The sequence below is a fragment of the Hyalella azteca genome, unplaced genomic scaffold, assembly GCF_000764305.2.
Source record: "Hyalella azteca isolate HAZT.00-mixed unplaced genomic scaffold, Hazt_2.0.2 contig7741, whole genome shotgun sequence".
Classification (NCBI taxonomy): Eukaryota; Metazoa; Arthropoda; class Malacostraca; order Amphipoda; family Hyalellidae; genus Hyalella; species Hyalella azteca.
Window position 1 is genome coordinate 53,883 of NW_025937857.1, and position 27,877 is coordinate 81,759.

Here is a 27,877-nt window from a genome sequence, read left to right on the forward strand (position 1 = left end):
TTTGCGCAGCTTATCTATGTCCCACCCATGGAATTTAACAATTTAATTGAATAGTACAAACTAACGCGGAATATTGTGTAAAGTTCATAAATATTTTCATCATGAATTTTTTTAATTTGGATATTGTACTTGGAATATTGATCGGGCAAGTGTCCCAAGTGATGACCGATGACTTAAGCGCTAAATTTGCGTGGTATTTTTGGAAGAACAAGTTATTATTAATAGATTGATGAGTTGCAAGGTAAATAATCGTATAATTATTCAAACTCTCAATGTGGAATGAGTTTGGAGGCTGGAGTGGAGCATCTCGTTCGTGTGCGACATAATTGTTATGGAGCGTTTGAATGTAGATTCGCTGTCTTGATACCTCAGTTTTTCCTAAATAACCACGTCTTTTCAGAATGCTCTGCGCCTTTTTGCTGCATGATTTTTAACCTATCGCTCTGATGCATCTCGGTAACAAATGATTTCGTACAAGTAATCTGTTGACCAATTAAAATAGAATTCCACAGTTCCTCTTCGTATCAGTTCCACTCAGTTTCTGCGTATTGCTATGCCTCTTGAATGCAATAAAGCTACAGTTAACTCTCCTCCTAATTCCCTTGTTTCGAATTTACGCCTGAAAAACGTCCCAAATTTGCACCCTAGCATCGCCGTGAACGGTTACTACTGCATGCGCAGCTGCCGTGAAAAATTATCTTCATTCTCAACCTAATTAATCATGCAAATTAATTCAACTACTCGTTGGGATCAGACTTGGTTTCTAACTAATAACAAGAAGTTCAAAATTTCGTGATAAATAAAAATTCATAGCAAATGCCGTATAATAGTTTTCAGAGAATTGTTTTCTTCTTACAGAAGAGCAGAATGAACATGCGAACTCAATGCGAAGCCACTTCGAAGCCTGTTTCCCACAACGATAAACCTGGTGCGAATGCTGCTGCAGTAGCTCCTGTAAAACGTTCTGGTAATAAGCCTGACCACGACATGTTTCTTGCACTCGTGCCCTGTCGAATTCTGGTGTTTCAGGTGCCAAGTTGCCACTTGCTGCAAATGTATTTCAGAGCCGCATTATGCCCATGGCCAGATTTCATTACACAATTTAGTTGGTCAGGAATTGTTCGTTGAAGAAGTGAAATCATCCCTCAATGGTGAGCTCGGAAAGCAAAGGCAGTCTTGCCTGAAAGATTCGTTGAGCCTTTGCGACCAAGGATTGGAATTGATGGCATCGATAAAACCGCTCGAAAATGGACTATTGTCGTGGAAGAAACATCTCCTAGATCAGCAAATGAAAATGTCGGCTTCTAATTTTATGAAGACATCCTGCGAGACTACTTCGAAAGCGGAAGTTGATGCATTCCTGAAGGTCATGTCACTCTGTGATGTGGAGGGAGCAGCTCTTGCTTCAAAATTCAGTTTGAATAAGTTCAAACTATATGCCGTTGATGCAGATTTCAAGGTAAAATTCTAACAAGTGAGATATGAAAAATAGTTGTTTGATTGTTGAAAATTTTTGTTGTTCAATTATTTTCATTAGTTTTATCAGTTATCCAAACGACGTTCGTTGAAGATGTTATATGATATTGTTTACCCTCAGTGCATTCCATTTCCGATTTTCTATAGATCCGTGAGAAGCACGCCAAGGCGAGAGTAGTCAGAGTACGAATTGTCAGTTATTATTTGATATTTTGTTCACAGCACGAACTAACACTTCCTTGAAATGCCCGCAGTCGTTGCATCGACTTCTAGAAACCCAGAAAAAACGTCTTCTTCCTGAAGAATTTTTGCGTGTGGACCCAGAAATTGTTGTTGAATGAGAGAGAAGTAGCAAGAAGATAAAGCGCACTTTGCAGACCGTTCAAAGAGGCGAAATTGAAACAGTGACCGTGATATCCTCTGAACAAGAACCCATCCTTAATTTACCGGACCTGCTTATGAAATTGTATGAAGGGGGTTGTGAAATTCACCTCTATTTGTTAGATACTTTTCTCCGCGGCAGCTGTGACGGTTCTAATGATTCCGTGAGGTTGAAACATTTGCATCGAGAATTTGGGTACGTGAAATTAGTTTGCCGGCCTGTCACACGAGTTGATGAGTGTAACTTATTCATGACAAATTCTATATAGTCACTAACTGTTGAGAGCTTCTATCTTGTCACTGAACATCGGTAGTTGCGTTTTGAAAATAAATTTACATTTATCATGCAGGGAGCGCCTTGCATCGTTCTATGGTCACCTCACGTACGCCGCTTGGGCCAAGTTCGGTGTTGTTGGACTGCCGAAGCTTGGGCTGCATCTCCAGTCTCGAGTTGCGGTGACTGATGTCAACAAGATCCTGAATGACAACTTCGGTGCTGAGACTGACACTGAGCGAAGTAGGTTTTCTTTTCGATTGATTTGCTTACATTCATTGTATTTTTTGTTAGCTATCGATTTCCCAGTTAATTACTTCTGATCATTTAATTCAATTAGTTTAACATTTTCATTTGGAAATGGGTTGAAAAATGTACAGTTTTCGATGAAAAAGGACGAAAAAAAATTGTGTGCATTCGAATTCTTTAAGTATATAATTGATTATATATATAATTGTCTATCTACGGTATTTCATATTTTTACTCGTGATTTGGCTAAACAAACCGTGCAATTTTAAATAAAAAGCATGGCTCAGGGCCTCAGTATAAAACAGTAATTTATGTTTTCTGTTAGTTTGCTTGGAAATGTGGATTTTAACATCGTAAGTCGTTTTTATTGCCATAACATTTAAATTATCTTCAAACTGCAACATTAGATATTTGAAGGCAGAATTTAGGACACTAATGATGGACATTTATTGAACTGCTACAAAACACCTGGAAGCGAAAGTCTTTCATTATATATAAATCTAAATTATACTATTATGACAAGTATCTAGGTTGCAGTAAAATGAATATAACTTACCATAATTGGAAAAAGCAATCCGATTAAAAAAAGGTTATAAAATACTGAATTGAACAAATTGGGCTCCCCATTTATCGCAAAGAATATCGCAATGGCTGACGGTCGCACCATGCTAATGAATGAACGTCGGTGTTGTGTACGAACTCTAGCAATCATAATTTAAAGTAATTTTTTTGCAGGCCCTGGCGAAGCGTCAAATTGTGAGGGTGCCTCGTCTTCGTCCATGAGCAGAGCAGCGGTTTTGAGTGGCCGTAGGAAAATTGTCTCGAATCAAAAATTAGTCACAGTGGGGACCAAAGCGCTGTTCGTTGCTGGTACAGTTACTAATCGAGTGTCACGAATCCTGTCAGGCGGCCATGTTAAGCACCACCTGACTGATTATTTATTTCTACCTGAACCTTAAGACAGGGACTCGATGTGCGTAAGGGAAAAGTAAGACTTCATCTGCCTAGAGAACTTATCTGATGTGGTCCATGCTGACTCTAGTCTAGTACTTTTCCATCAGTCTATCGTTTAGTGAACGCCTAGTGAATATTACGTCTCAATTATAATGAATAAAATGAGACGCCTGCTGACACCAGACAATCCTGTACCATTATAACTTGTAAATCTTCTATTTTGAAGTTGTTTTCCATTTTTTATATTGAAAATAAGGTAATATGGGATAGGACTTGTTAAAAGCATTAGAAACGTCCGTATTACTTTTAGGCCGACTATAGAGTAGAAGTTTTCTTGTATTCGCGAAGTCGTTTATTAGTTGTCTGTCAGCTGATGTATATGCATGAACCCCCAGTAATTTGGTAAGATTTGCTTCATTAGTTTAAGGATTAGCTAAAACTGTGAATATTGTCATTATATTTAGATTTGTCTATTTATTTCTTATGCTATGTTTTGTACTGATTTCAGAAACCGGTCAAAAATCACCTACGAAATCCGTGTATTCATTACTGTCCTCTACGACCTTAAAGACCTACAAGGAGAGTCTTTACAGGACTTGTTATATTATAAGATAATTGAAATCCCTTATCTCGTTTGACTTATTTTATTGGCATGTGGTTGAAAGACAATTTATGAATTATATAATGATTATTATCCGTGTAGAAAAACTATAAATGAATATTTTGAATATTATATGTCGCGTACGGTATTATAATGAACTTTCAATTAATTTTAATTCTCGTCTAAAAGCCATTTGATACGTTTGATTCATATTATTTCATCGGATACTCTTTTCCAGTCAGCAATAAATTTCTCTTAAGATGCAAGAATATTAGACTATTTTTAAACGTAAAATAAGTCGTTCAAATTATGCCTGCCTTCTTAGATATTGCCATCAACAAGAGCGTGAGGGTGACCGATATTACTAGATGTCTCGATATGAAGCCCAACTTTAAGTTTCGCCTGCACTTGGTGAAACTGGAGGATTCCGACAAGGACTGGTGCTGCGCAGTCATCAAGGCTTTGCTTCCCGATATGTGTTACGATTTTGACAATCCTTTTGTTATGTGAGTTTGATCGTAACGTCTTGTACATATTTCTGCAATATATTTATAATTGAAGAAAATTTATGCAGATGCTGATGTTTGAGTGTTATTCATGAACTGTACATTGAGAGTTGAATTTTACCGGATGTGGATTTTTTTTTGCAAACTTGTTAAGTATTAGCTATTTCTAAAACAGTGGTTCACAAAAAGAGAGGAATTATCCTCTGTATCAATATTTGAGGGTAACTTGGAGCATCTAAAATTAGCCGTAAATTTCAGTGATGGCAACATGTGTGAAAGTTCTAACCTGAGCATGTTAAATCGACTACCAATGTAAAAGTTTGAGAGCTAAGGAGGCAGTTTTGCCCTTAATTTGCCAGCAGAAAATAATCAGGTCGTTTATTGGCTAGTAGCTTAGTAAAATCCCCAATAGGAATGACATTATTTATTACATTAGTTGTCTGATGCACTGTTACGATTCCTCAATTTACTCGTTTTACATTAGTTGTTCCTGATTTACGTTCTGATAATGGAAAGTACCTAGTACGGTCAAAAAATTTGCTGTCCTACATAAAGATTAAATTTCGAAGAATATAAATGAAATGTGAAATTTGAAGTTTGAAAGTGTGCTGAACAGAGTCATATTTTGCTTACAATTACAAAAACTACACTATATGTTTCTGGTTTATAGGGGATGTGTGAAGTTTTGTGTATTTATTCTTCATCAGCTAGCCTATAATATACTTTACTTTCAGTGACCACGAGCTGTGGATTCACGAGTGTGGAGCCTTATCGCCCGCCATCATGAGACAAGTGAGGGAATATTTGGCCGATAATACGGGTATTGAAGTCGTAATGGTGAATGCTCGATTATTCAGCCAAGTTCAACAAAAAGAGGTAACCGCCCCGTATGCCAGAAAAGATTTTCCTGGATATCATCGTAGTTTGCCAGTGTACTTCAGCATTCCACCGTTCTAATCTTTCATGTCCGAATGGGTGAAATGTTGAGCTCGCGTGAAGGCATGACAAAATTAAAATGCAACCATTGCATTTCTTTTTAGAGTTTCTCACTCTTATGCGAGTCACACTAGTTGTGCATGAAAAGCCATTCAAACTTTTGCTGCGGAGGCTGATTTTATGATTTGATTTGCGTCTGCTCGACGTTAACCAGTCTTAACACGTTGACTACGAAGTGGTACATATGCGTACCACGAAATGTATTTTTCCAGCACGTAGTGATACATAATTAAGATTGCCTAAAATCGGCCAAATCCGAGAACAAAAAAGGCCGATAACTCGATATATACGAGTTTATTTATAGCTTCTGATATAAAAACTCCATTTATTTTATTTTTGCAGTATTTAGAATTTAATTAGGAAGTACCCCTATTATTAATTTTAGCCAGCCAACGCAATTGAGAAAAACTAATTCACGGAATTTGTCCGGAAAAATTACCGTCTGGCAAAACATTAAAAATGGTACTAAAAATGAAATAATAGTACAAGATGAAGCAATCTTAGTCAACGTGTTAAGCAAATATTTAACCGGTTTTGATTGCATTAATTACCACCTTAATTACCGATTGACTAATTAAAACTATTTGGTTGCTATGAGGAAAAGCTTAAAATTATTTATAGGTATCTATTCTCTTACAAAAAAGCTCTCTAAATGTTCATTAGAGCTGTTACGTAGTGTTGTTCCTTCTTGAAAGCTTTTTTTTCTCGCTTTTTACGATGAAGAAAAAATATCAATATATTTTTTCGACTTGTCAACGAATGGGTCTGAACTTGAGTTTGATTATACGTTTTTTTTTTTGAGAAACTGAAAATTAAATAGTCCCCTTGCTTGTGTTGTTTCTTGATAATCTTTTAATCCATAATTTTTTGCTAGTTTAGTTTGGCTGTTGAATTTGGTCGGTAATTTGCTAAAAGTAATTGGGAAAACAATTTCCTGATTTGTCTTAATTTGCCATTGATTTCGTAGTTGCGTAATAAAAATGCATTCATTACCAGTCGTTGCATTGTTGCATTCCATTTTCTAGTTGAAAATGGACGAAAGAGAGGGATAATTACCATTTCGTTTAAAATGTGTATAAGCCAGTGAAGATAAATAGATTGGATCACACTAACGATATTTGTTATTAATAGAGAATCAATTGATAGGCCGAAATTCATACACCAGGGAAGTGTAAGCGTCTAGATGATCATGTACCGCAATATGTTCCTACTATTATGTTTTTTTATTTATGCGAACGTTTTCTAGCTTTTTGAAGGCGGTTATATTCAATGGAAACGCAATAGCAAATGATTTGTTCACTAACCCGTGTTTGCAGTGAACAATTCTTCCTACGTGCTATAAAGTTTATTGGAAGTTAGTAGCGCGACTAACGTCTTTCTAGACAGACAAGTAGACAGAATACATCACTTGATCAAAACCAACTTGGGAAGTATATTCAGTTTTTTAGGTAATTTTGTAATGTATAATTAAGGAGATTGATTTGAGGAAGCTGGCCGGAAAAAGTTTCGGGTTCAGAATGAAATGTGCAAGAATACTGTAGTGAAAAGGAAATTTTGCCTAGGTTGGCGATGGCAAGCAGTTTTGAATATTAATATTTCGAAAATTTTAAAGGCATGAAATTAAATGTTGGAGAAATAAGGGTTGGTTTTGATGCAGAAGAATGAATCTTCTCGGAGCCTATTTTCTATGCAGATCATTAGCAAAAAATGCTTTTTAGTTGGGCAGCAGCTCCCATTGTTCTGCTTGATGCGTGATAATTTACTTCCACAAATTATTTAATATAAGATTTTTTGTTAGTATGAAACCCATTCTAACATATTGAGCGGAAAGCGGTTTTCTAAACTCGAAGACCAGTTCATAGTTCATTTTCGGATTTTTTAGCCCAAATCTTAGCTAATATCATAGCAAAACTAATGAGCTCACAAATGTTTTGAATTAGATCTGACAAAACTGTGCATCGTGATTTTAGAGGAAAAAAATATTTTATTTCCATAAAAATTGTGAAGTTGAAAATCGTGAAAGAAATGGTAAAATTATTAGGACCTCATTTTATTGTGGAATAATTAAATTTGGCGAAATTCCGAAGAACTTGTGTTCACTGGTTCAATAAAATGTCACCATTAAGTCTAGTCTTAACTGTTATTGTAATTCGGCTATGTTTTAGGGCCTATTATTTTTCTACTTCATTTATTCATCTGTTTGGGTTTTAGGCGCTTGCAAAATGTGGCAGGTAATAATTTCCATTAAATCCAAATAACTGGTATAGGCGCAAAGGGAATGAATTTTCAGTTATTCAGCAACAGTTTTCATCCCTGTACAATAAACGTTTAGACAGGACGCATCCGATATTTTGTATAACTTGACATATAGTCTTCATAATTTCGGTGGATTCTATTCTATTTTCAATTTCCAGGGCAATCAAATGACGACCTGGTCAAACCTTATTGAAAACTGTATTTTGTTTCATGTATCCTGCTTAACTGCGTAATGGAAGTCTTCATATTTTATGTATACTGCACACGTTCCGACGTTTATCTGCATCATTTGTGTCAAAAAATTGTGTTGCCAATTAAAGTCTGCAAGATTTTTTCCTTAAATTCTCTCTGGGCACTGTCCTATTTTATTGCCAGCCGTGATTTCTGTCGCGTTAGAATTTATTTATATAGCCTATAAAACTAGAATTGAGGTTTTGAATGAATGCAGGCTAGGATAACTTCATGCCAAACTGACGCTGTTTTCAGCGGAACTACGTATTTACTTTCATCTACAGTGGGATGATAAAGCTCCAAGCTCTGCGAAAGTAGTCTGTATTGAACAACTTCGAAGCTGTTGTGCGGAGAAGTGGAAGGTTAAAATTTAAGTTGTTCGTATTGTTTACAAAGGAAAGTCCAACTTAACGAATTTTGTCCGAAAATTATTGATAAAATTTTTGTTGTATTTCGGCTATTAGTTGATGCCAAAATGTGAAATTTTCCACGTGTTCAATTGAATAAGCAATCTAAACTTCTTTCATTTCCCCTTACAAACCCATGCGAAAACCTCGAAACAGAATTATCAGTTTGTATTTTACCACAAGAAGTTGTGATGATAGAGCGGCAGGTTCTGTATCCTGTGACCTAAGTTGAACGCCAGTTAAATTACAAACTTCTGTCTCTATAAGAGGACTTGTCCACATGCATAAGAAGGCCACAATACTAAAATTGATCGAGATGAACTTTGTATTATACAGAAATTCTAGGTCATGAACTATTTTACACTAAACTATAATGAAAATAAGTTCAATTCTACGTACCTATTCACCCCTAAACTATCTATCAACCCGATTCTAGCGCACTCTGAAACGTTATAATAATTATGCGCTGGACGGTACATTTAGGTGAAGGGAATGAACAGTTGAAAGTTCGTCGCGCGATGAATTCCTTATGTGGATCCTTGCCGTATGAAACCCTTGTAATTGTTTTTCTATGTAAACGTTTTCCACGTGCCACAGACACTGGTATAAAAAAATGAGTTTGTAGCACGATTCTGAATTGCACTGAATTATTTAGTTAATCTTTATAATTGAAGATTTGGAATAGAACATTTTTCGAAACGTTCCATCGCTAGTGATGAAAATACAATGCACGAGGCTACGGACATTAACACGCCATTTATATTGTGGATTTTTTTCGAAACTTAAGCAATGATTAACGCAATCAGACGAACCTGACAACCTAGGATAGCTACTGGCGATGCGTTAAAAATGGAAGTTTATTTCTTCAGTCTTCATGATATCGCACAAGCTCTATCAATCACCGTCATAAAAAGACGCGCTGGTTTCATTGCCTTCCCGTCTTGCATAGTTTGGCGGCAGTCTGTGAAGGCTATGTAACTTGCTCCATTTCTGTCGGTTGGCAGTAACTAGCCCTGTCAACTGCTGTTCTGATCTCAGCGTCTAAATGCTTATTTTAGTGATTTGGGTGGTGACTGCCGGTAATCAGCCTCGACCTCTAAGCTCAGCGTCAAGACCCCTGAGCTCATCGACCTCTGTGGCTGCCGTTGTGAACTGGCCCCGACGTTAACGAATGCTCTGTATAGCATTCCTCCTTTCAATCGCAGTTAAATATTCACTAAATGCGGTGTACTTAAACAAGTGCTATACATCTTCGTTATAAGTCCAGGATCACATGATATGTATGACCTACTTATGAGTTATCATAATCCTGACATAAAATTCCTTTATGTCAAAGGTGGCAGTAACGAAGTTACTAACTATTTTTCATGTGAATACAGAAATGAGAATCCTGTGGCATTTATGGTAATGGTGGAATTAACAAAGTAATATACTTTTGTTCATATGAATACAGAAACATGTTCCGGAAATATGTCTTATCCTGTGACATATTTCCGCTTTATAACGAGCCTGCGTATAAGTCGTCAATTGAAAGTTTAGTTACTTTTTAATCACTGTTCAGCTTTACGAGTAGCAAGCATTCTCACATGTGTCCCGAGAGGCAACCTTAGTTCTTCCCGACCTTTTTATCTACATTAATTTTACTTAATTCACACGTATGTTCACAAAGTGCTGCGATGCATCAATGATACATGTGCTTCTATTCTGATCAATTTACCTCCTGTATTATAATCTCGTTTAACGTTGATGACTGGCTCTGTTCACAGAGTTGATTTAAAGTCTAAATGCCACGTGAATCCTATGTTATCAGTTTCACGTATTGTGCGATCAATCGATGTAGATGGAAATATCTAATTTTTCTCAGACTGCTGGTTAGGCTGTACTGTTTCCTTCCTTGACAAGTATCGCGAGTTACGAATTTATAGATCTAAAAAATGTAGATCCAAAATTTATAGATACAGTTCATAGTGGTAGCCAGGGATCATGTATCGTTTAATTTCGAATTGACTAATTAATTGAACTTATTCGTTTTTGCACAATTTATTGGTTAAACGTGCAAAAATTCTGTTGCTGTATTAAACAACTGTATTGTAGTAATTTTTGCACATAGTGTATGGTATTAGCCGGATTACAGTATTTCCAATTTCTTAGTAAGTCATAATTCTCCCAACATTATAAAATTATCATTTAATTTTCCATTTGTATTTTTATTTATGGGGAGAATATGCGTTGTCTTGATGGGGAAAACGTATCGGCCCGACTTTCAGCGAACTGTCGGTCGCGCAATACTAACCTTGCAACGCTTTACTTGAAGCTGAACTTTGATACGTGAGTTTTCATCGGCTCTCGATTGAGCAGCCTGACTGAACTGCCGTGGTTTGGACACACGTCGGGCAATTTTACGGTCGGACTCTCGGCCGGTCTCCAAATTTAGTGACCAAGTAATATCTCTCGAACTATTGAACGTAGCTCTATGAAACTAGGTACACGTATTAATTAAACAACTGATGTTTAGATAGTGAAAAAAATTTCCATGTCACGGTCATTCGGGAGTTGTAGGCGTAACCGGCAATAATTTGCAGTGACGAAGACATTTATTCTGAACTAATGGACAGATTTGAACAAAATTTTGAATATACATTAATATATATCCAACGGTTATGTTTAGCTCATGAAGCCGAAGTGGAACACTTCGCAAATGCAAATTGCACTTGAATTACCTGGAATCAAGTTCGAATTATTCATAAAAATGTTTATTCATACGTTCAGCAGTGGATGTAACTTATTGCTGTTACATCCCCCGGCCCAACGTTCTGATTTAACCTATTGCCGTTAAATCAGAAAACCGGCCTCAAAATCGGCCTCAGAAATGCCGCTCGTTTCTCCGTATAGCCGTATTTCTCGCAAGCGAAGGCAAAATGGAAAAAATTTGCCACGAGCTAGACATCACCCCTGGGTGGTTAGGAATGTATATATAAAGTTTCGTTCGAACCTGTTCAGTAGTTTAGAATAAATGTCTTAGTCACTATAAATTTTGGCCTGTTTCGCCCTATGACTCACGAATGATGAAGGTCGAATAGATGAAATTTTCACAAGCTAAGCATCACCGTTAGGTCCTAAAGAATACATGGACAAAGTTTCATCGAGCAGCGTTCATCAGTTTTACATTCTAAGCATCACCGTTAGATCCTAAAGAATACATGGACAAAGTTTCATCGAGCAGCGTTCATTAGTTTTACATTTCCTTGGTCACTGAATTGGAAGATATTCCTTGGGGACCGGCCATGAAATTGTACCGAATCGATAATTCTCCGGTGATTCGGTTGAAATTGTCCAAGACGTGGCTTGGACGGGAATATTTTACCATGCATTTTGATCATCGTCGCAACTCAACAGAAAGCTTCGTTGTTAATAAGGCGAGGATCGCTTTCGATTTGGCGAAGTAATGTGTGTTGACTTGAACGTGCTGTGAAATTTTGTCCCAAAAATTCATTTAAAAAAAATTGTCTCCAGTGTTTCAGTGGTCAAATTTTTCGTCTTCGAATTAACGTAATGTTTCGGGTAGAATCTTTCGGGTTCAGCAAAATTGTGTAATGCGCAATTTTTTAATTTTACATATTTGATACAACTGAATACGGGGAAATAAATTTATTGCGAGTCTCATTTTTTCTTAATGCATTAAACGAACGTTAGATGGCGCATGCAATGATCATATTGAGCCCCACTCTAGAGGTCTGATAGTCTACCACAATTATCACCATCACGAATGTCCCAGCCCTATTATTAAAGTTACGCGTTGGAAGAGACAACCGGTAACCATGCATGGGAGATAACGAGTGTATTAAAGATTTTGCGCCCAACGAAAGGCACTTGTCGGATTGAAAGTGGAAATGGTTTGGGAGACGGATCTAGCTGGAGGTGGAAATTCCTATTCGATTATGAAAAGTAAGAATGCTGACCACTGACGAGCCTGCGCCTGCCGGCCTGCGCCGTGCGGCGGCTGAGGCGGCGCGGGCGCGCGGCCCTGCTCATTCACGGAGAGACTGTCTTCAGGGTTGGATGTGTTGCAGCGATAGCTCATCTTTCCAATTTTTGAAATGTCAGCGATTAATCGTTCTGAGAGTATAGTTCCATTGGCGCATTCTTTACCCGATTGTAGTTCAACCTTCAAATATTTCTTTATCTGTCTGTCCATGCAAATTTTAGCTTGATGAGTAATGATCACTTTGCTCTTGCAACTATAGCAATACAAGAGATGTGAGGTGAAGACTAAGGATATTGGGTTTGGCCGTTAACTTTGGACTTCGGAAACTACAGGCGCATTGTAGCGCATCTATGGCCTCGAACGAGTCGAACCCTCGAGTTGCGTCATTGTAAAATCGCTCAATCAAAATTAAAAAAAAAATATTGGGGCGGAGTCAATGGTCATATCATATGACTATTGGAGTCGATTTTTGTATACTCTGACAGTCTGACGTAAAGACAAATTTTTAAACCAGCCGATTAGTTTTTTGCTTAGGCCTACAAATGGTTAGAAATTTTTTTTTCGAAAATTTGTGTAGGTACATCATTTAATTATAATCTTAAGTCGAATTTTACGTACATGGGATTTAAAGACTACGATCTTTTAAGGCTACGAAAATCCATGTACCTACCTACCTAGTACATGCTGATGCAGTCGCAGATTTGCAGCGCAGGTTCTGTTTAACTACGTCATGACATTAGTTTGATTCAGTCGCATCCTCGCATGTGGGTCTGATTATTTAATTCTATCCAATTTAGCCGCATGAATTTTTTTAATTTTAGATGTAATGAAATCGCTCCTTCAAGTGGCATTAGTAATGGTTTTAATTTAAACAGCATGTGCAGCAATTTTGAGCATTGTGCTGTGTGGTTTAGAAATGGCATGCCCTGTTATCAGGCTGTTAACTTGCTAATTAGGGAATTACACTCGCTAAAATGACAACTGACAAGTCTGGTACAATATTTTGCTTCTTTGTTCTGGTGTATGTGCTGAAAATTGGTAAGAGTGCATTTCATGGTCTTGGTGGTGCATTTCGCAATGCCGCTACCTATTTAAGTTTTGAGAAAGTGGGAACAAATATAATAGCTATGATATTGCACGCTGTTGAACTATTGATTATGGAACTCGCTTGATTTGTCAGTTTTCCTACGAAACGTTTCTTTTGGCTGTATGGGCGGGCAACACTACTCTTTTGGCTATATGGGCAACCCGCAACTACCTATTTGAAGTTGATTAGGTATAATATGGAAACAACGTTGTATAGAGATTTGAATCAGTCGTTTGAAAAATTAGTCCTAAACGATTCATTTTCAGCTGCTTTTCATTGGTAGTTCGGGAATGAGCATCACCTAACCTACTGCTGGCCGACTATTTTGAGAGAGGAGTCAAGCATATGTTGCGCCGCCCGTTTGTATGACAATTCCAGCCGTCGAAACGAAACGTTTCGAAAGTTCAAGCTAGTTGAAACTACTGTTTCAATTATTTGTTAATATAGTGTACTTCGAAAGCTTGAATGTAAAACGCGCATTGAAAGAAGAGCGCAGCAGGCATTTATACTAAATCGAGATTTTATTGTGGATTACGGGATTGGGAACATCGTTTAGCGAATATACAAGTGAATATAAAATGCTGGGTTATCGTAAATGGTGAACCAATTCGATACATTCGTAGTTATTATAATTTAAGTATAAATCCAAAATGAATACTTTGTACACCAATAGAAAGAGAAAGATTCAAAGTTTCTTTTTAATATTTATAAATGTTCAATATGTTAACCTTGTGCTCTGTGCTGCATTGCAAACCTCGAAACGGATCCGTTTGTGCCAAACTAGGCGAGTCATTTTCTTGTTATAGGTAAAGTTGCTGGTGGATTTGGTACACCCCATTTGTGTACATTGTGTCTGTTGACTTTTCTTTTAGGTGAAACTTAGCCTCATCGCTATAAACGATGCTTGCTTGAAATCAGGCGTCCTCCATCACGTGTATCATATCATCACAAAATTCAACACGCTTCAATTTGTCCTCAGGTTTTATAGTCTGCACAAGTTGTAATCAATGTAATCAATAGGGTAAGTTGTAATCAATAGGGTAAGTTGTAATCAATAGGGTAAGTTGTGAGAGATAGGTTAAGAAAACTTTGAATCTTTCTCTTTTCATTAGTGAATGAATTATTATTTTTAAATTTATACTAAAATATATACGAATTACGAAAATCGGGCTATCAGTAGCATTCAATTAAATGTGGTGCCCAAGTTTTCCTCGACAATTTGTGGGAACAGTTAACGAAGAAGTTGACATTTCTCCATAAGATGGAAGATAGGGAGAGCTATAATTGTCATGACACGCGGGGCCCACTAGAACTAAATCGGTCGCCCAAGTCCGCGAACAGATAAAGATTACTGCAGAAGAGGCATCACCTCCGTGGTTAGTATCGGTGAAGACATTGTCTTGAAAGTTCCGAGCGAACAATCTGTGATGTTGATGCGTTCGTAGGTAGAAACTTTGGGTGCGCAGCCGTAGACCAGCAAATTAACGCTCAAATCAGCCCTGGAACCAATATCAACCATCTAAATGCTATAGATATTGTCATCCTGGCACCTAAGCAGCTGTAGTCAATTGACCTATCTCACTACACGAACTTTAAACCAACACTGCTTCAGCACACAAGCTGCTACTCCACATAGTTAACGGTCAATACGTTGTTCTCCAATGCTTTATAACCCATACCATCACTTCTTACACATGCTGTTATCCCAAGTGTCCGCTGACCACACTGTATTGTCGCAAAAGTGAACTGCACCAAACGGTAATGTGTCATCACCTTACTTACTCCGCAAGACGTGAACCCAGCATACTTCTCATTAGCTCGCTGGTTAATTTCCATGAAGGGGATTTGTACCTTTGGCTTTTAACATATAATCTCTTAGTCTACTCTGCCCTTTAGCAGGCTTACGCACGGAAAGGAGGATGAAAGATATGCTGGTCTTGGGCTATGCTGGCCTCCGGCATGCATCCCGAAACTTTCAGGACCCAAGCCATCTCGAGTTGTCTCTTAACCAGTGGTGGGCACAGTTCCGCTAATCCGCTAACCGCTAATTAGCGAAGCTAACTTTTCCTTATCGGATTAGCTGTTCAGCTAACTTTGAAAACCTTTAGCGGACCAATTAGCTTCCGCTAAATTTAGTTCCGCTAACTGGTAGTCCGCTAAAAATGTTTTAAAATCTCTGATTTAATGCTATAAGTATCGTCGCCACGCCCACACTGACGGCTGACATCGTCATTATATGTTCGTCAGCCAATCACGTCTTGTGTTACTGGCAGTAACACAAGACGTCCTATACTGCAGTCCTCTGGTGGACGCAATGCTGGCAGGCATCACGAAAAGGTTGGGGTCCCTCCTAGAAGACAAGGAGTGCCAGCTGGCAGCGACCTTCCACCCCAAGTTTCGCCTGTTCTGGCTGGAAAAGCATAATCACAGCCATCTCAGGAGGGTACAGAAGGTCATGGAGACCGCCGTGGAGACAGCCCTGAGGGAGACCGTTGAGGAGGGCAGCAGCACCACCAGCAATGACGAGGATGGGGAAGATGACTTCTTCAGCAGCATTACTCAGCCCATGGAGTGCAGGAGGAGCCACTGGTCACTGAAGTCCAAGGCACAGAATTTGGTGATGACCTGGCTAGGAAGCAGCTCGAAGGAGGAGTTGACTGACGTTGCCTTCTTGGGCGAGCAGGTTTTGATGAACCATTTCGTTAAGTACAACACAGCCATCCCATCCAGTGCTGCAGTTGAGCGCCTGTTTTCCATAGGCTAGGACATCTTGAGTGTCAAGAGAACCACCCTGTCAGATGCCAACTTTGAGAGGCTGATGTTCATGAAGGGCAACAATCACCTCGAGGAGATGAAGGCGAAGGGCAAGCCAGAGTAAAAGGAGTGTGTAACCCTGATGTAACCTTAATATTTCTTATTCGTTTAATAAACTGTATGTTGAATGTCAACTAATGCCTAATTTCATTTGTTCATTTAATTATTTATGTTACGTACATCTTGATCATCATCTCATCTTGGCATGCTACATCTTTTTGGAAAGCTCCTTTTCAAGGCTTAAAGTTCAGCTCTATAGGCCTTTTTTTTCAGAGTTCCCTCCCAAAAACTAGGCCAAATCTTAATTTATATATTAAAAATTAGCGGTTAGCGATTAGCGGCAAATTCCACTACATTTTTCGGTATTTATCGGTTGAGCGTTATCGAAGCTAACTTTTCAGTTAGCGGATTAGCGGTTATCGAAGCTAACTTTTAGGTTAGCTGTGCCCACCACTGCTCTTAACTCCAATTATTTACATACAACGTTAGTGCATTGATAATCTTACTAAAGTTACTATTTAGTTGATACTTTCGCCATTTTGCCTCGCAGAACGGTGGTAGAAGTATAAAATTTGTAATAATTTTTAATCGGAAACTCTGAAATGGCAAGACGAGGATAATTACAAGAATTAAGTTAAATTAACGAGTTACGCTGAAATTAGAAGCGTTGGGCCTTGATTCGGCCTCTTTGGTATAGTAGGGTCGTCGTTGGTGATTAGGTTACTCCTGGCCTGTTGACGATTTTCACAATGTTGCATCTCAATCAACCTATTCAATATCTTGCAGCTTGGCATGACAATGAACCTAATTCAATCCTCAATAATTGGAACTGTTTTTATCAAATCTTTTGTTCACTTTGCGGACGTTACTCACAATTTCTTCAGTTATGAATGTCTGAGGTAGTGACTTTACAGTTGAAAGATTTTTTTAACAGTTGCACCAGTGGATGTAGAATCTCTTCAGAATATTCTATTTTACGATTTTTTAATTTTTTTAGATGAAATTACTTTGGTGCTATTAATATTAATTTTAATTACTTCTTATGTAGATTGTGTGCCTTGCAAATGTTGATTCCACTATCGGGAAAGTATTCGTGTCCTCGATACTGAAAAATTCTTAAGTTTGCTCTGCTGTTTATGTCCCACCCATCGAATTTATCAATTTGGTTTAATGTTTTAAATTAACGCGGAATTTTTATAACGGAATTAACGCGGAATTTTATAAATTAATTAAATTTATAAGGCGAATTTTATAAATTTTGTCAAGTTGATAAATCTATTAGAGATGAATTATTTTATATAGATATTGTACTTGGAATATTGAGCGGACATGTGATGATCGACGAGCTAAGCACTTAAATTTGTGTGGTATTTTCGGAAGAACGAGTTATTATTAGATTGATGTAGTTGCAAGGTCAATAATTATATAATTAGTCCAAACTCTATGTGGAATGATCTTGGAGGCTGAAGCGGAGCATTACGTTCGTGTACGACATAATCGTTATGCAGCGTTTGAATGTAGATTAGCGGTCTTGATACCTCAATTATTCTTTTCTAAATGCACAGCAGCTTTGTTGCTGCATGATTTTTTACCGATCGTCCTAAGCATCTCATCATGATTGAGTCGACAGAAAGCTCATTTGCGTGCAGGTAACAAATGATTTCATACAAGTAAATCTGTTGACTAATTAATATCGAATTCCGCAGTTCCTCTCCGTATCAGTTGCACCCAGATTTTGCGTATTGCTATGCCTCTTAAATGCAATAAAATAAAACTACAGTTGACTCTCCTCCTAGTTCCCTTGTTTCGAATTTACGCCTGAAAAACGTCCCAAATTTGCTTCAAGTACACGTTAGGATCAGACTTGGTTTCTAACTAATATCTAATGAATTTCAAATTTCGCGATTAATAAATATTCATAGCAAATGCCGCATACTTTTCAGAGAATTGTTTCTTTCTTTCAGAAGAGCATGATTAACATGCAAATCCAATGCGAAGCCACTTCGCAGCCTGTTTCTCCCAACGACAAGCCTGGTGCGAATGCTGCTGCAGAAGCTCCTATGGAATGTTCTGGTGATAAGCCCGACCACGACATTTGTTTCTTGCACTCGTGCCCTGTCGAATTCTGGTGTTTCAAGTGCCAAGTTGCCACTTGCAGCAATTGTATTTCAGAGCCGCATTATGCCCATGGCCAGATTTCATTAAAAAATTTAGTTGGTCAAGAATCTTTCGTTGAAGAGGTGAAATCATCCCTCATTGGCGAGCTCGGACAACTAAGGACGCTTTGCCTTGAAGATACATTGGACCTTTGCGACAAAGGATTGGAATTTATCGCATCGATAAAACCGATCGAAAATGAACTATTGTCTTGGAAGAAACATCTCCAGCATCAGCAAATGAAAATGTCGGCTTCTAATTTTATGGAGACATCCTGCGAGACTACTTCGAAAGCAGGAGTTGATGCATTCCTGAAGGTCATGTCACTCTGTGATGTGGAGGGAGCAGCTCTTGCTTCAAAATTCAGTTTGAATAAGCTCAAACTATATGCCATTGATGCAGATTTCAAGGTAATAATTAATTAATTCCTCTTTCGGTTCATTTTTTAGCCTGTTGTGTTTCTGCCGATTTACATCGCAATAGAAATTATCAACTCAATTTGATGTATTGTTGACGATGGTAGGAAATTTTGATCAAGTGAGATATGAAAAATAGTTGTTTGTTGATTAAAATTTGAAAATGTTAGTTCAATTATTTTCATTAGTTCAAAAATGATAGTTTTGTTATAAAAAAACATTCGTTGAAGATGTTATATGATATTGTTTACCCTCAGTGCATTCCATTCCGATTTTATATATATCTGAGAAGCACGTCGAGGTGAGAGTATGAATGGTCAATTATTTAATATTTTGTTCACTGCACGAACTAACTCTTCCTTGCAATGTACGCAGTCGTTGCATCGAAATCAGGAAACCCAGATAAAACGTCTTCTTCCTCTTCCTGAAGAATTTTTGTGTGTGGACGCAAAAATTGTTCTTGACATTGAGAGGAGCAAGATGGAGCGCATTCGGCAGACCGTTCAAAGAAGCAAAATTGAAACAATGACCGTGATGTCCTCTGAAAGAAAACCCATCTTAAATTTATCGGAACTGCTCTTGAAATTATATGAAGAGGGTTGTGGAATTAACCTCTACTTGTTAGATACTTTTTTTGGGGGCAGCTCTGGCGGGACTAATGATTCCGTGAGGTTGAAACTTTTCCTGCACCGAGAATTTGGGTACGTGGAATTAGTTTGCCAGCATGTTACAGAGTTTCACATTTCACCTGTCTTGCGAAATTCTTTATAGTCACTAATAACTATTGAGCGCTTCTCTCTTATCGCTGATCACCGGTAGTTGCGTTTTGAAGATAATGAACATTTATCTTTCAGGGAGCGCCTAGCATCGTTCTACGGTCACCTCAAGCACGCCGCTTGGGCCAAGTTCGGTGTTGTTGGACTGCCTAAGCTTGGGCTTCACCTCCAGTCTGGAGGTGACTTGGCTGATATCAAGAAGATACTGAATGACAACAGCGGTGCTGAGACTGGCACTGAGCCAAGTAGGTTTTTTGTTAAGTTGATTTGCTTTCATTCGTTGTATCTTTTGCTAGCTATCAATTGCCTTGCACTTAATTACTCTCTGTTCATTTCGTTAAATTAGTTTAAGATTTTTGTGGAAAATTGCTTGAAAAATTTACGATTTTTGATGAAAAGGTTGGACGAAAAAATTGTGAACACTCGGATGTTTTTAAGTATATAATTGATTATGTATTCGACATTATATATTCACTGTTTTTTGATTTGGCTAAACAAACCGTGTGATTTTGAATAAAAAACATGGCTCAGGGCCTCAGTAGTGTAAAAGTCATTTGTAAAGTAAAAAGTGTCATTTTTGTTTTCTATTAGTTTGATTGGAAATGTGTAGTTTAACATCGTAATAGTCTTTTTTAGTGCCTGACAATAGAATTATTCTCAAGCAACTGGAATCTTGCATATTCGAATTTAGTATTTAGGACACCGACAGAAATAATAATAGCGGTTTCAGCGTTTAGTAGGCCGTAGGCCTGTTGCCGATTTTGAACATCGCAGAACATTCACAGCATTTCGCGGTCTCGAACTCGCAACTCCCTGCTACAATTCTGCTTTTGCTTAACCGCCCGGCCTCCGTGCTGATTCTGACCAGAAACTGTCGCACAGAGCTGGGATCGAACCCGCGCTTCTCTGCGCCAATCATGGTACTCTGAACTTTAACCACTGGGCCACCTGCCCATGTGCGATTGATGCAGGGTGGTAGCAGATGATGTGCGATTAAACTGCTACACAAGAGTACTCGCTAGTACATCGAAAGTCTTCCATTATATAGGAATTTAAATTATACTATTATGACTAATATCTGGGTTGCAGTAAAATGAACATACTGTACTTACCGTACCGAGAAAAAGCTATTGGATTTAGAAAAAACGAGTTTCAAAATACTGAACTGAACAAATTATGCTCCCCATTCATCACAGTAAATAACACAATGCCCGGCGGTCGCACCATGCTAATGAATGAATGTTAAGTTTTGTACGAACTTCAGAAGTGATACATGAGGTAATTTTTTTGCAGGCCCTGGCGAAGCGTCGAATTGTGAGGGTGCCTCGTCTTCTTGCAAGAGCAGAGCAGCGGTTTTGAGTGGCCCTCGGAAAGTTGTCTCGAATCAAAAATCTGCAACAGTGGGGACCAAAGCGCCGTTCGTTGCTGGTACTGTTACTATTTGTCATGAATCCTGTACAATTATAACTTTTAAATATTCTATTAAAAGTCGGGTTTTCTTCAGTTTTTAAATTGGAAAAAGGTAGTATGGGATGGGACTTGTATTATTAGATAATTTGAAATCCTTTATTTCTTTTGACCTATATTTTTTGGCATGTGGTTGGAAGACAATTCATGAAATAGATAATGATTATTATCCTGTGTAGCAAAACTCTAAATGAGTTTAGCGTATTATAGCATTTAAACGTTCAATTAAATTTGAATATCGGTTCTAAGCCATTTGATACGTTTGATTTTTATTATTTCTTCGGATACTTTTTTCCATTTAGTAATAAATTTCTCTCAAGATGCCAGCATATTTATTATTTAAGATGCACTATTTAAACGTAAAATAATCAAAATATGCCTGCCTTCTTAGATATTGCCATCAGCAAGAGTGTAATAGCGACCGATATTACGAAAAGTCTGGAGGTGGAGCCCAACAGGAAGTATCGCCTGCATTTGGTGAAACTGGAAGATCCCGACAAGGACTGGTGCTGCGCAGTCATGAAGGCTTTGCTTCCCCGGAGACGTTATGATTTTGACCGCGTTTTTGTTTCTGGAGGCGAAGTGTGAGTTTGATTGTGATATCTACGTATTTCAACAATATACCGGTATTTATCATTGTAGAAAACTCTTGCAGATGATGAGGTTTGAGTGTTTTTTGTAAACTGTACCTTAAGAGTTGAATTTTACAGTATATTGAGTTTTTTTAGCAAATTTGTTAAACATGAGCCGTTTCTTAACCATTGGTTCACAAAAGGAGGAAATTATCCTCTGTATCAATATTTTGGGAGTAACTTAGAATCAATGAAATGCAGCCGTACATTTCAATGGTGACACGTGTGAAAGGGCTAATCTGAGCTTGTTAAATGGGCTAACAATGTAAAAGTTTGGGAGTCAAAGAGGCAGTTTTGCCCTTAATTTGCGAGCAGAAAATAATCAGGTCGTTTATTGGCTAGTAGCTTATTAAGATCCCCAACATGAACTAAATTATTTATAACATTAGTTGTCTAATGCACGGTTACGACTCCTCAATTTACTCATTGAATATTAATTGTTCCTGATTTACGTTCTGATAATGGAAAGTATGCTCAAAAAAAATTCGTTGTCATACATCAAGACCAAATTTCGAAGAATAAGAATGAAATGTGGAGTTTTCAAGTTTGAAAAGTATGTTGAACAAAGTCACATTTTACTTACAATTACAAAGACTACACTATTTTCAATGTTCCTGGTCAGCAAGTCATGTGTGAATTTTTATTGATTTATTGTTCATCAGCTAAAATATGTTTTACTTTCAGTAAGCACGAGCTGTGGATTCACGAGTGGGGATGCTTATCGCCCGCCACCATGAGAGAAGTGAGGCAATATTTGGCCGATTATACGAGCATTCAAGTCGTGAGGGTGAATGTCAAGTTATTCACCCAAGATCAACAAGAGATAGTAAACGCCCCATATGCCGAAACTATTAGCCAGTCATCTACAAATAGTGTGCCCGTGTATCGTAGGTTGCCAGTGCAATTCAGCATTCCACCTTTCTAATCTTTCATATCCGAATGGGTGAAATGTAAAGCTCGCGCGAAGATATGACAAAAATTCAAATGGAACCATTGCATTTATTTTTAGAGTTCTCACTCTTATGCGAGTCACACTAGTTGTGCATGAAAAGCCATTCAAACTTTTGCTGCGGAGGCTGATTTTATGATTTGATTTGCGTATGCACAACGTTCACCAGTCAATGATCTATTTAACAGGATTTGATCGCATTAATTACTTTTATTTATTTATCACTTTGATTACCGATTCACCAATTGAAACTGTTTTGTTGTTAAGAGAAATAGCCTAAACATTTATAGGTACATGTATATATTCTCTTGACTAAAAATCTCAGAGTACTCTCTAAATGTTCACTGGAGCTCTTATGGAGTTTATTTTTCTGGTCATGCTATCTCATCTCTAAATTTTTCTCAACTGTTTTAACTGGCTATTGATACGAATTGTTTTAGCGGGCAACGTGTACTGGATGTGCGTCTATCTCTAGATATCTCGCGAGTTGATAGCTTGGAGCCGCCAGAAGGTATGATGGAGCAAGGTAAACAGCGATGGTTACGCGCAGATGTCATAAGCGTATGTTGAAGCTGTAAACAGATCCCATTTTGCATGGGCAAGACGTAGGTGCATGATGCAATACCGTGTGTGCTGAGGTGTGCAAAGGAACCAGGTTATTTGGAAAGCTGATATATAATCAGGCTTGCACTCTGAAACGGATTATTTCTTTATAGTTAAAACACTCTGGTACTTTCTGGAAATTTCAAATTTAACGGCGGATGTTGTTCATTTCACTTATTCTTTGCTTGGTAGTATGTTAGTATTATTATTTTCTTGCCTTTTATCTATATTGTTCCGGGAATTTCTTCGTTATCCAGAGTTGTGAGCGTTTCACTCTGACAACAACGCACGAGACACGCGTTAAGAGTCGTGACAGGGATGCTGCGCTTCATTCATCTTATTGTTTTTACACACGTTCTCACGGGGGTATTTATTTCCCGTCTTAATTTCCTCCACTTTTCGACTCGGGCCAAAATTGTTGTTCCTTCTTGAAAGCTATTTTTTCTCGTTTTTTCAGAAGAAGAAAAAGTATCAAGATATTTTTTGGAATTGTTAAAAAAATGGGTTGGAACTTGCGTTTGATTATGCGATTTTTAGGAATGGAAAATTCAGTTTCCCGTTGCTAGTTTTGTGTTTCTTCATAATCATTTAATCCATCATTATACTATTATGTAGGCCGTACAATTAAATTGGAAATCTATTTCCTCATTTGATTTATGTCTTCATTCGCCATTTGTTTTGTAGTCGCGTAATAAAAAATGCATTCATTGCTAGTCGTTGCAAAGCTTGTTGCGTTCCATTTTCTAGTTTAAAATGGGCGAAAGAGAGGGATAATTACTTATTCGTTTATGATGTGAATAAGCCAGTGAAGATAAATAGATTGTAGCACATGTACGATATTTGTTTGCTGTATTTTTTGTGGAAGATTTATTTTTATTACTATAAAATCAATTGATTGGCCGAAATTCACACACCAGGGAAGAGTCAGCGTTATAATCATGTACCGCAATATATTACTATTATTGTGTTTTTTTTGTTTGTTTGTTTCTAGTTGTGCGTACGTTTTCTAGCTTTTTGAAGGCGTTTTCATTCAAATTAATGGAAATGCGATAGCGAATATTTGTGCACCAACCCGTGTTTCCAGTGCACAATTCTTCCCACGTATATACTGTAAATGGAGATGGACTATCAATTTTATTTCAACATGTGCCATCAATATTCCGACAAGTAGACGGAATATATCGTGTGGCCGAAACCGTCTTGTGAAGTAAATTTAGTGTCTTTGGGTAATTTTGTAATATATAATCTAGGAAATTGGTTTGAAGAGATTGGTCTTAAACAGTTATCGGAGTCAGGAATTCAGGATGAAATGTGCAAGAGTAATAGGGCAATGTTGCCTAGGTTGTAGACGACAAGGAGTTTTGAATATTAATATTTCGAAAATTGTAAGGGCATGAAATTAAATGTTGAGGAAATAAGGGTTGGGTTTGATGCCAAAGGATGAAACTTCTCGGAGCTTATTTCCCATGCAGATCATTAGCAAAAAAAAAAATGCTTTTAGTTGGGCAGCAGCTCCTATTGTCCTGGCTGATGCGTGATAATTTACTTCCACAGATTGTTTAATTTGAAATTTTTTTTTACTATCCATTCTAACATATTGTGCGTAATTTGAATTTTTTTAATATGAAATCCATTCTAACATAATGAGCGGAAAGCGGTTTACAAAAGTCGAAGACCAGTTCATAGTTAATTTTCTGATTTTTTTGCCCAAATCTTAGCTATTATCATAGCAAAATTATTGAGCTCACAATTGTTCTGAATTAAAACTGACAAAACTGTGTATCGTGATTGGAGATCAAAAAATATTTTATCGTGATAAAAATTGTGAAATTTAAATCGTGAAGCGAATGGTAAAATTATTTGGAGCTCATTTTGTTGTGGAATAATTAGATTTGACGAAATTTAGAAGAACTTGTGTTCACTGGTTCAATAAAAGTCGAGGCTTAACTGTAATTGTAATTCGGCTATGATTTTAGGGCCTTTTTTTATTCCAGTTAATTTTTGCACCAATTTGGGTTTTGGTCGATTGCCAAAGGTCGCATATGTTGAAAATGGTAAATTCTGATACATTAACCGTAAATTGGTCATTAAGTGCATGGTACATCTTGTGCTACAATTAAAACTCAAAAATTTGTGGATCCACAGCTTCATAGCGTTAGCAGTTATGTGGCAGGTAATGATCCATTCATTCAAAATAACTGGTATTGGCGTAATAGGAATGAATTTTCAGTTATTCAGCAACAGTTTTCATCCCTGTAAAATAAACGTTTAGACAGGACGCACCCGCTATTTTGTATAACTTGACATGTGGTCTTCATAATTTTGGTAGATTCGATTCTAATTTCAATTTCCAGGGCAATCAAATGACGACCTGGTCAAACCTTATTGAAATCTGTATTTTGTTTCATGTATCCTGCTTAACTGCGTAATGTAAGTCTTCACATTTTATGCATACTGCACAACTGCACACGTTCCAACGTTTCTCTGAATCATTTGTGTCAAAAAATTGTGTTGCCAATTAAAGTCTGCTAAGATTTTTTCATTAAATTCTCTCTGGGCACTGACCTGTTTTATTGCCAGCCATGATTTCTGTCGCGTTAAAATTTATTTATATAGCCTATAAAATTAGAATTGAGGTTTTGAATGCTGGGTAGGATAAATTCATGCCTAACTGACGCTGTTTTCAGCGGAACTACGTATTTACTTTCATCTACAGTGGGATGATAAAGCACCAAGCTCTGCGAAAGTAGTCTGTATTGAACAACTTCGAAGCTGTTGTGCGGAGAAATGTTACACAATAAAATGTTACACAACAATACGAAACTGTTGTTCGTATTGTTTACAAAGAAAAGTCCAACTTAACGAATTTTGTCCGAAATTATTGATAAAATTTTTGTTGTATTTCGGCAATTAGTTGATGCAAAAATGTGAAATTTTCCACGTGTTCCATTGAATAAGCAATCTAAACTTATTTCATTTCCCCTTGGAAACCCCTGCGAAAACCTCGAAACAGAATTAGCAGTTTGTATTTTACCACAAGAAGTTATGATGATAGAGCGGCAGGTTCTGTACCCTGTGACCTAAGTTGAACGCCAGTTAAATTACAAACTTCTTTCTCTATTAGAGGACTCGTCCACATGCATAAGAAGGCCACAATACTAAAATTGTTAGAGATGAACTTTTGTATTATACAGAAATTCTAGGTCATGAACAATTTTACACTAAACTATAATGAAAATAAGTTTAATTCTACGTACCTATTCACCTCTGAACTATCAACTAGCCTGATTCTAGCGCACTCTGAAACGTTGAAATAATTATACGCTGGGCGGTTCCCAAACTTTTTCAGGCTGGCGCCCCCTTTGGCTCCGTTTGAATTTCTCGCGCCCCCCACAGACAAACGCCTATTTCTTGAAATTTAGTACGCTGCAATTTTAAAAGATGGAGATTAAACACAACTGTGTATTTCACAAATACAACCCCATTTAGTGAATCAATATGTTTTTCAGCTGTTTTAACTGTTTCGGCACTAGAAACCTAGGACGGCCGGTCTCACGACCAATCTCCAAATTCAATTATCAAGTAATATCTCCCAAACTAATGAACTCAGCTCTATGAAACTTGGAACATGTATTCATCAGAACCTAGCGGTGATGTTTAGCTCGTACATTTTTGTTAAATTTCACCTTCATTCGTGAGTTACGCGTATATTGCGAAAAAGGCCGAAATTCGCAGTGATCAAAGAATTTCTTCCAAACTATTGAACAGATTTGAACGAAATTATGAATATACATTCCTAACTACCAAACGGTGATTTTTATTTCACCGTCATTCTTGATTTCACACTTCCTTATATTCGGCCCGTATCGCCGGGTAATTTGTTACTTAAATTCGCGGCGATCAAGAAATTTCTTCTAAACTACAGAACAGATTTCAACGAAACTTTGTGTATAAATAACCTAGCCTCTCAACGGTGACAATTTTTCTATTTCGTGACAATTTTTCTATTTTGCTTTCGTTCGCGAGTTATATAGATATAGGAGGAACGACCGGCTTTTCTACCGGTCGGTTTAACCAAGACCCTTATACGTACAGCCGTATAACTCGCAAACGAAGGCAAAACGAAAAAATTGTAAACTTCACCTTTGCTGAGGTTAGGTATTTAAATACTAAGTTTCGTTCAAATCTGTTCAGTAGTTTGGGAAAAATTTCTTGATTACTGCAAATTTAAGCATGTAGGTATTGCTGTTTTAATCACAAATGAAGGTGAAATGAAAAAAAAAACTCGCGAACGAAGGCACAATCGAAAAAATTTTCTTGTGCCAAACATTACCGTTCGTTAGTTAGGACTTTAAATTCAAAATTTCATTCGAATCTGTTCAGTAGTTTGGAAGAAAATACTTGATCACTGTGAATTTCGGCCCGTATTGCCATCTAACTATGGCAAAAACAAACGATGGCACTATTCAAACAATTTTCACGAGCAAAACATTATTGTTGTGTCCTAATGAATACGTGTACCAAGTTTCATCGAGTTAAGTTTATTAGGTTGAGAGATATTCAATCAATGATATGTTCAATCAATCGATCAATCAACCCTTGAACATTGAATTTGGAAATTGGCCGTGAGACCGGCCGTTAATTTGTCCAAGACATAAAC

At 37.4% G+C, this 27,877-nt stretch overlaps 1 protein-coding gene across 1 annotated transcript; it reads left to right on the top strand.

Annotated features, from left to right (window-relative positions):
• Nucleotides 1-12,391: 12,391 nt before the first annotated feature.
• Nucleotides 12,392-23,067, top strand: LOC108677031. Its single transcript, XM_047881379.1, has 7 exons — nt 12,392-12,449; nt 18,182-18,784; nt 19,166-19,491; nt 19,645-19,811; nt 20,860-20,994; nt 21,425-21,617; nt 22,350-23,067. Exons 1-7 carry the CDS (start codon nt 12,429-12,431, stop codon nt 22,588-22,590), a joined length of 1,686 nt encoding a protein of 561 aa, XP_047737335.1. The 5' UTR covers nt 12,392-12,428; the 3' UTR covers nt 22,591-23,067.
• Nucleotides 23,068-27,877: the final 4,810 nt, after the last annotated feature.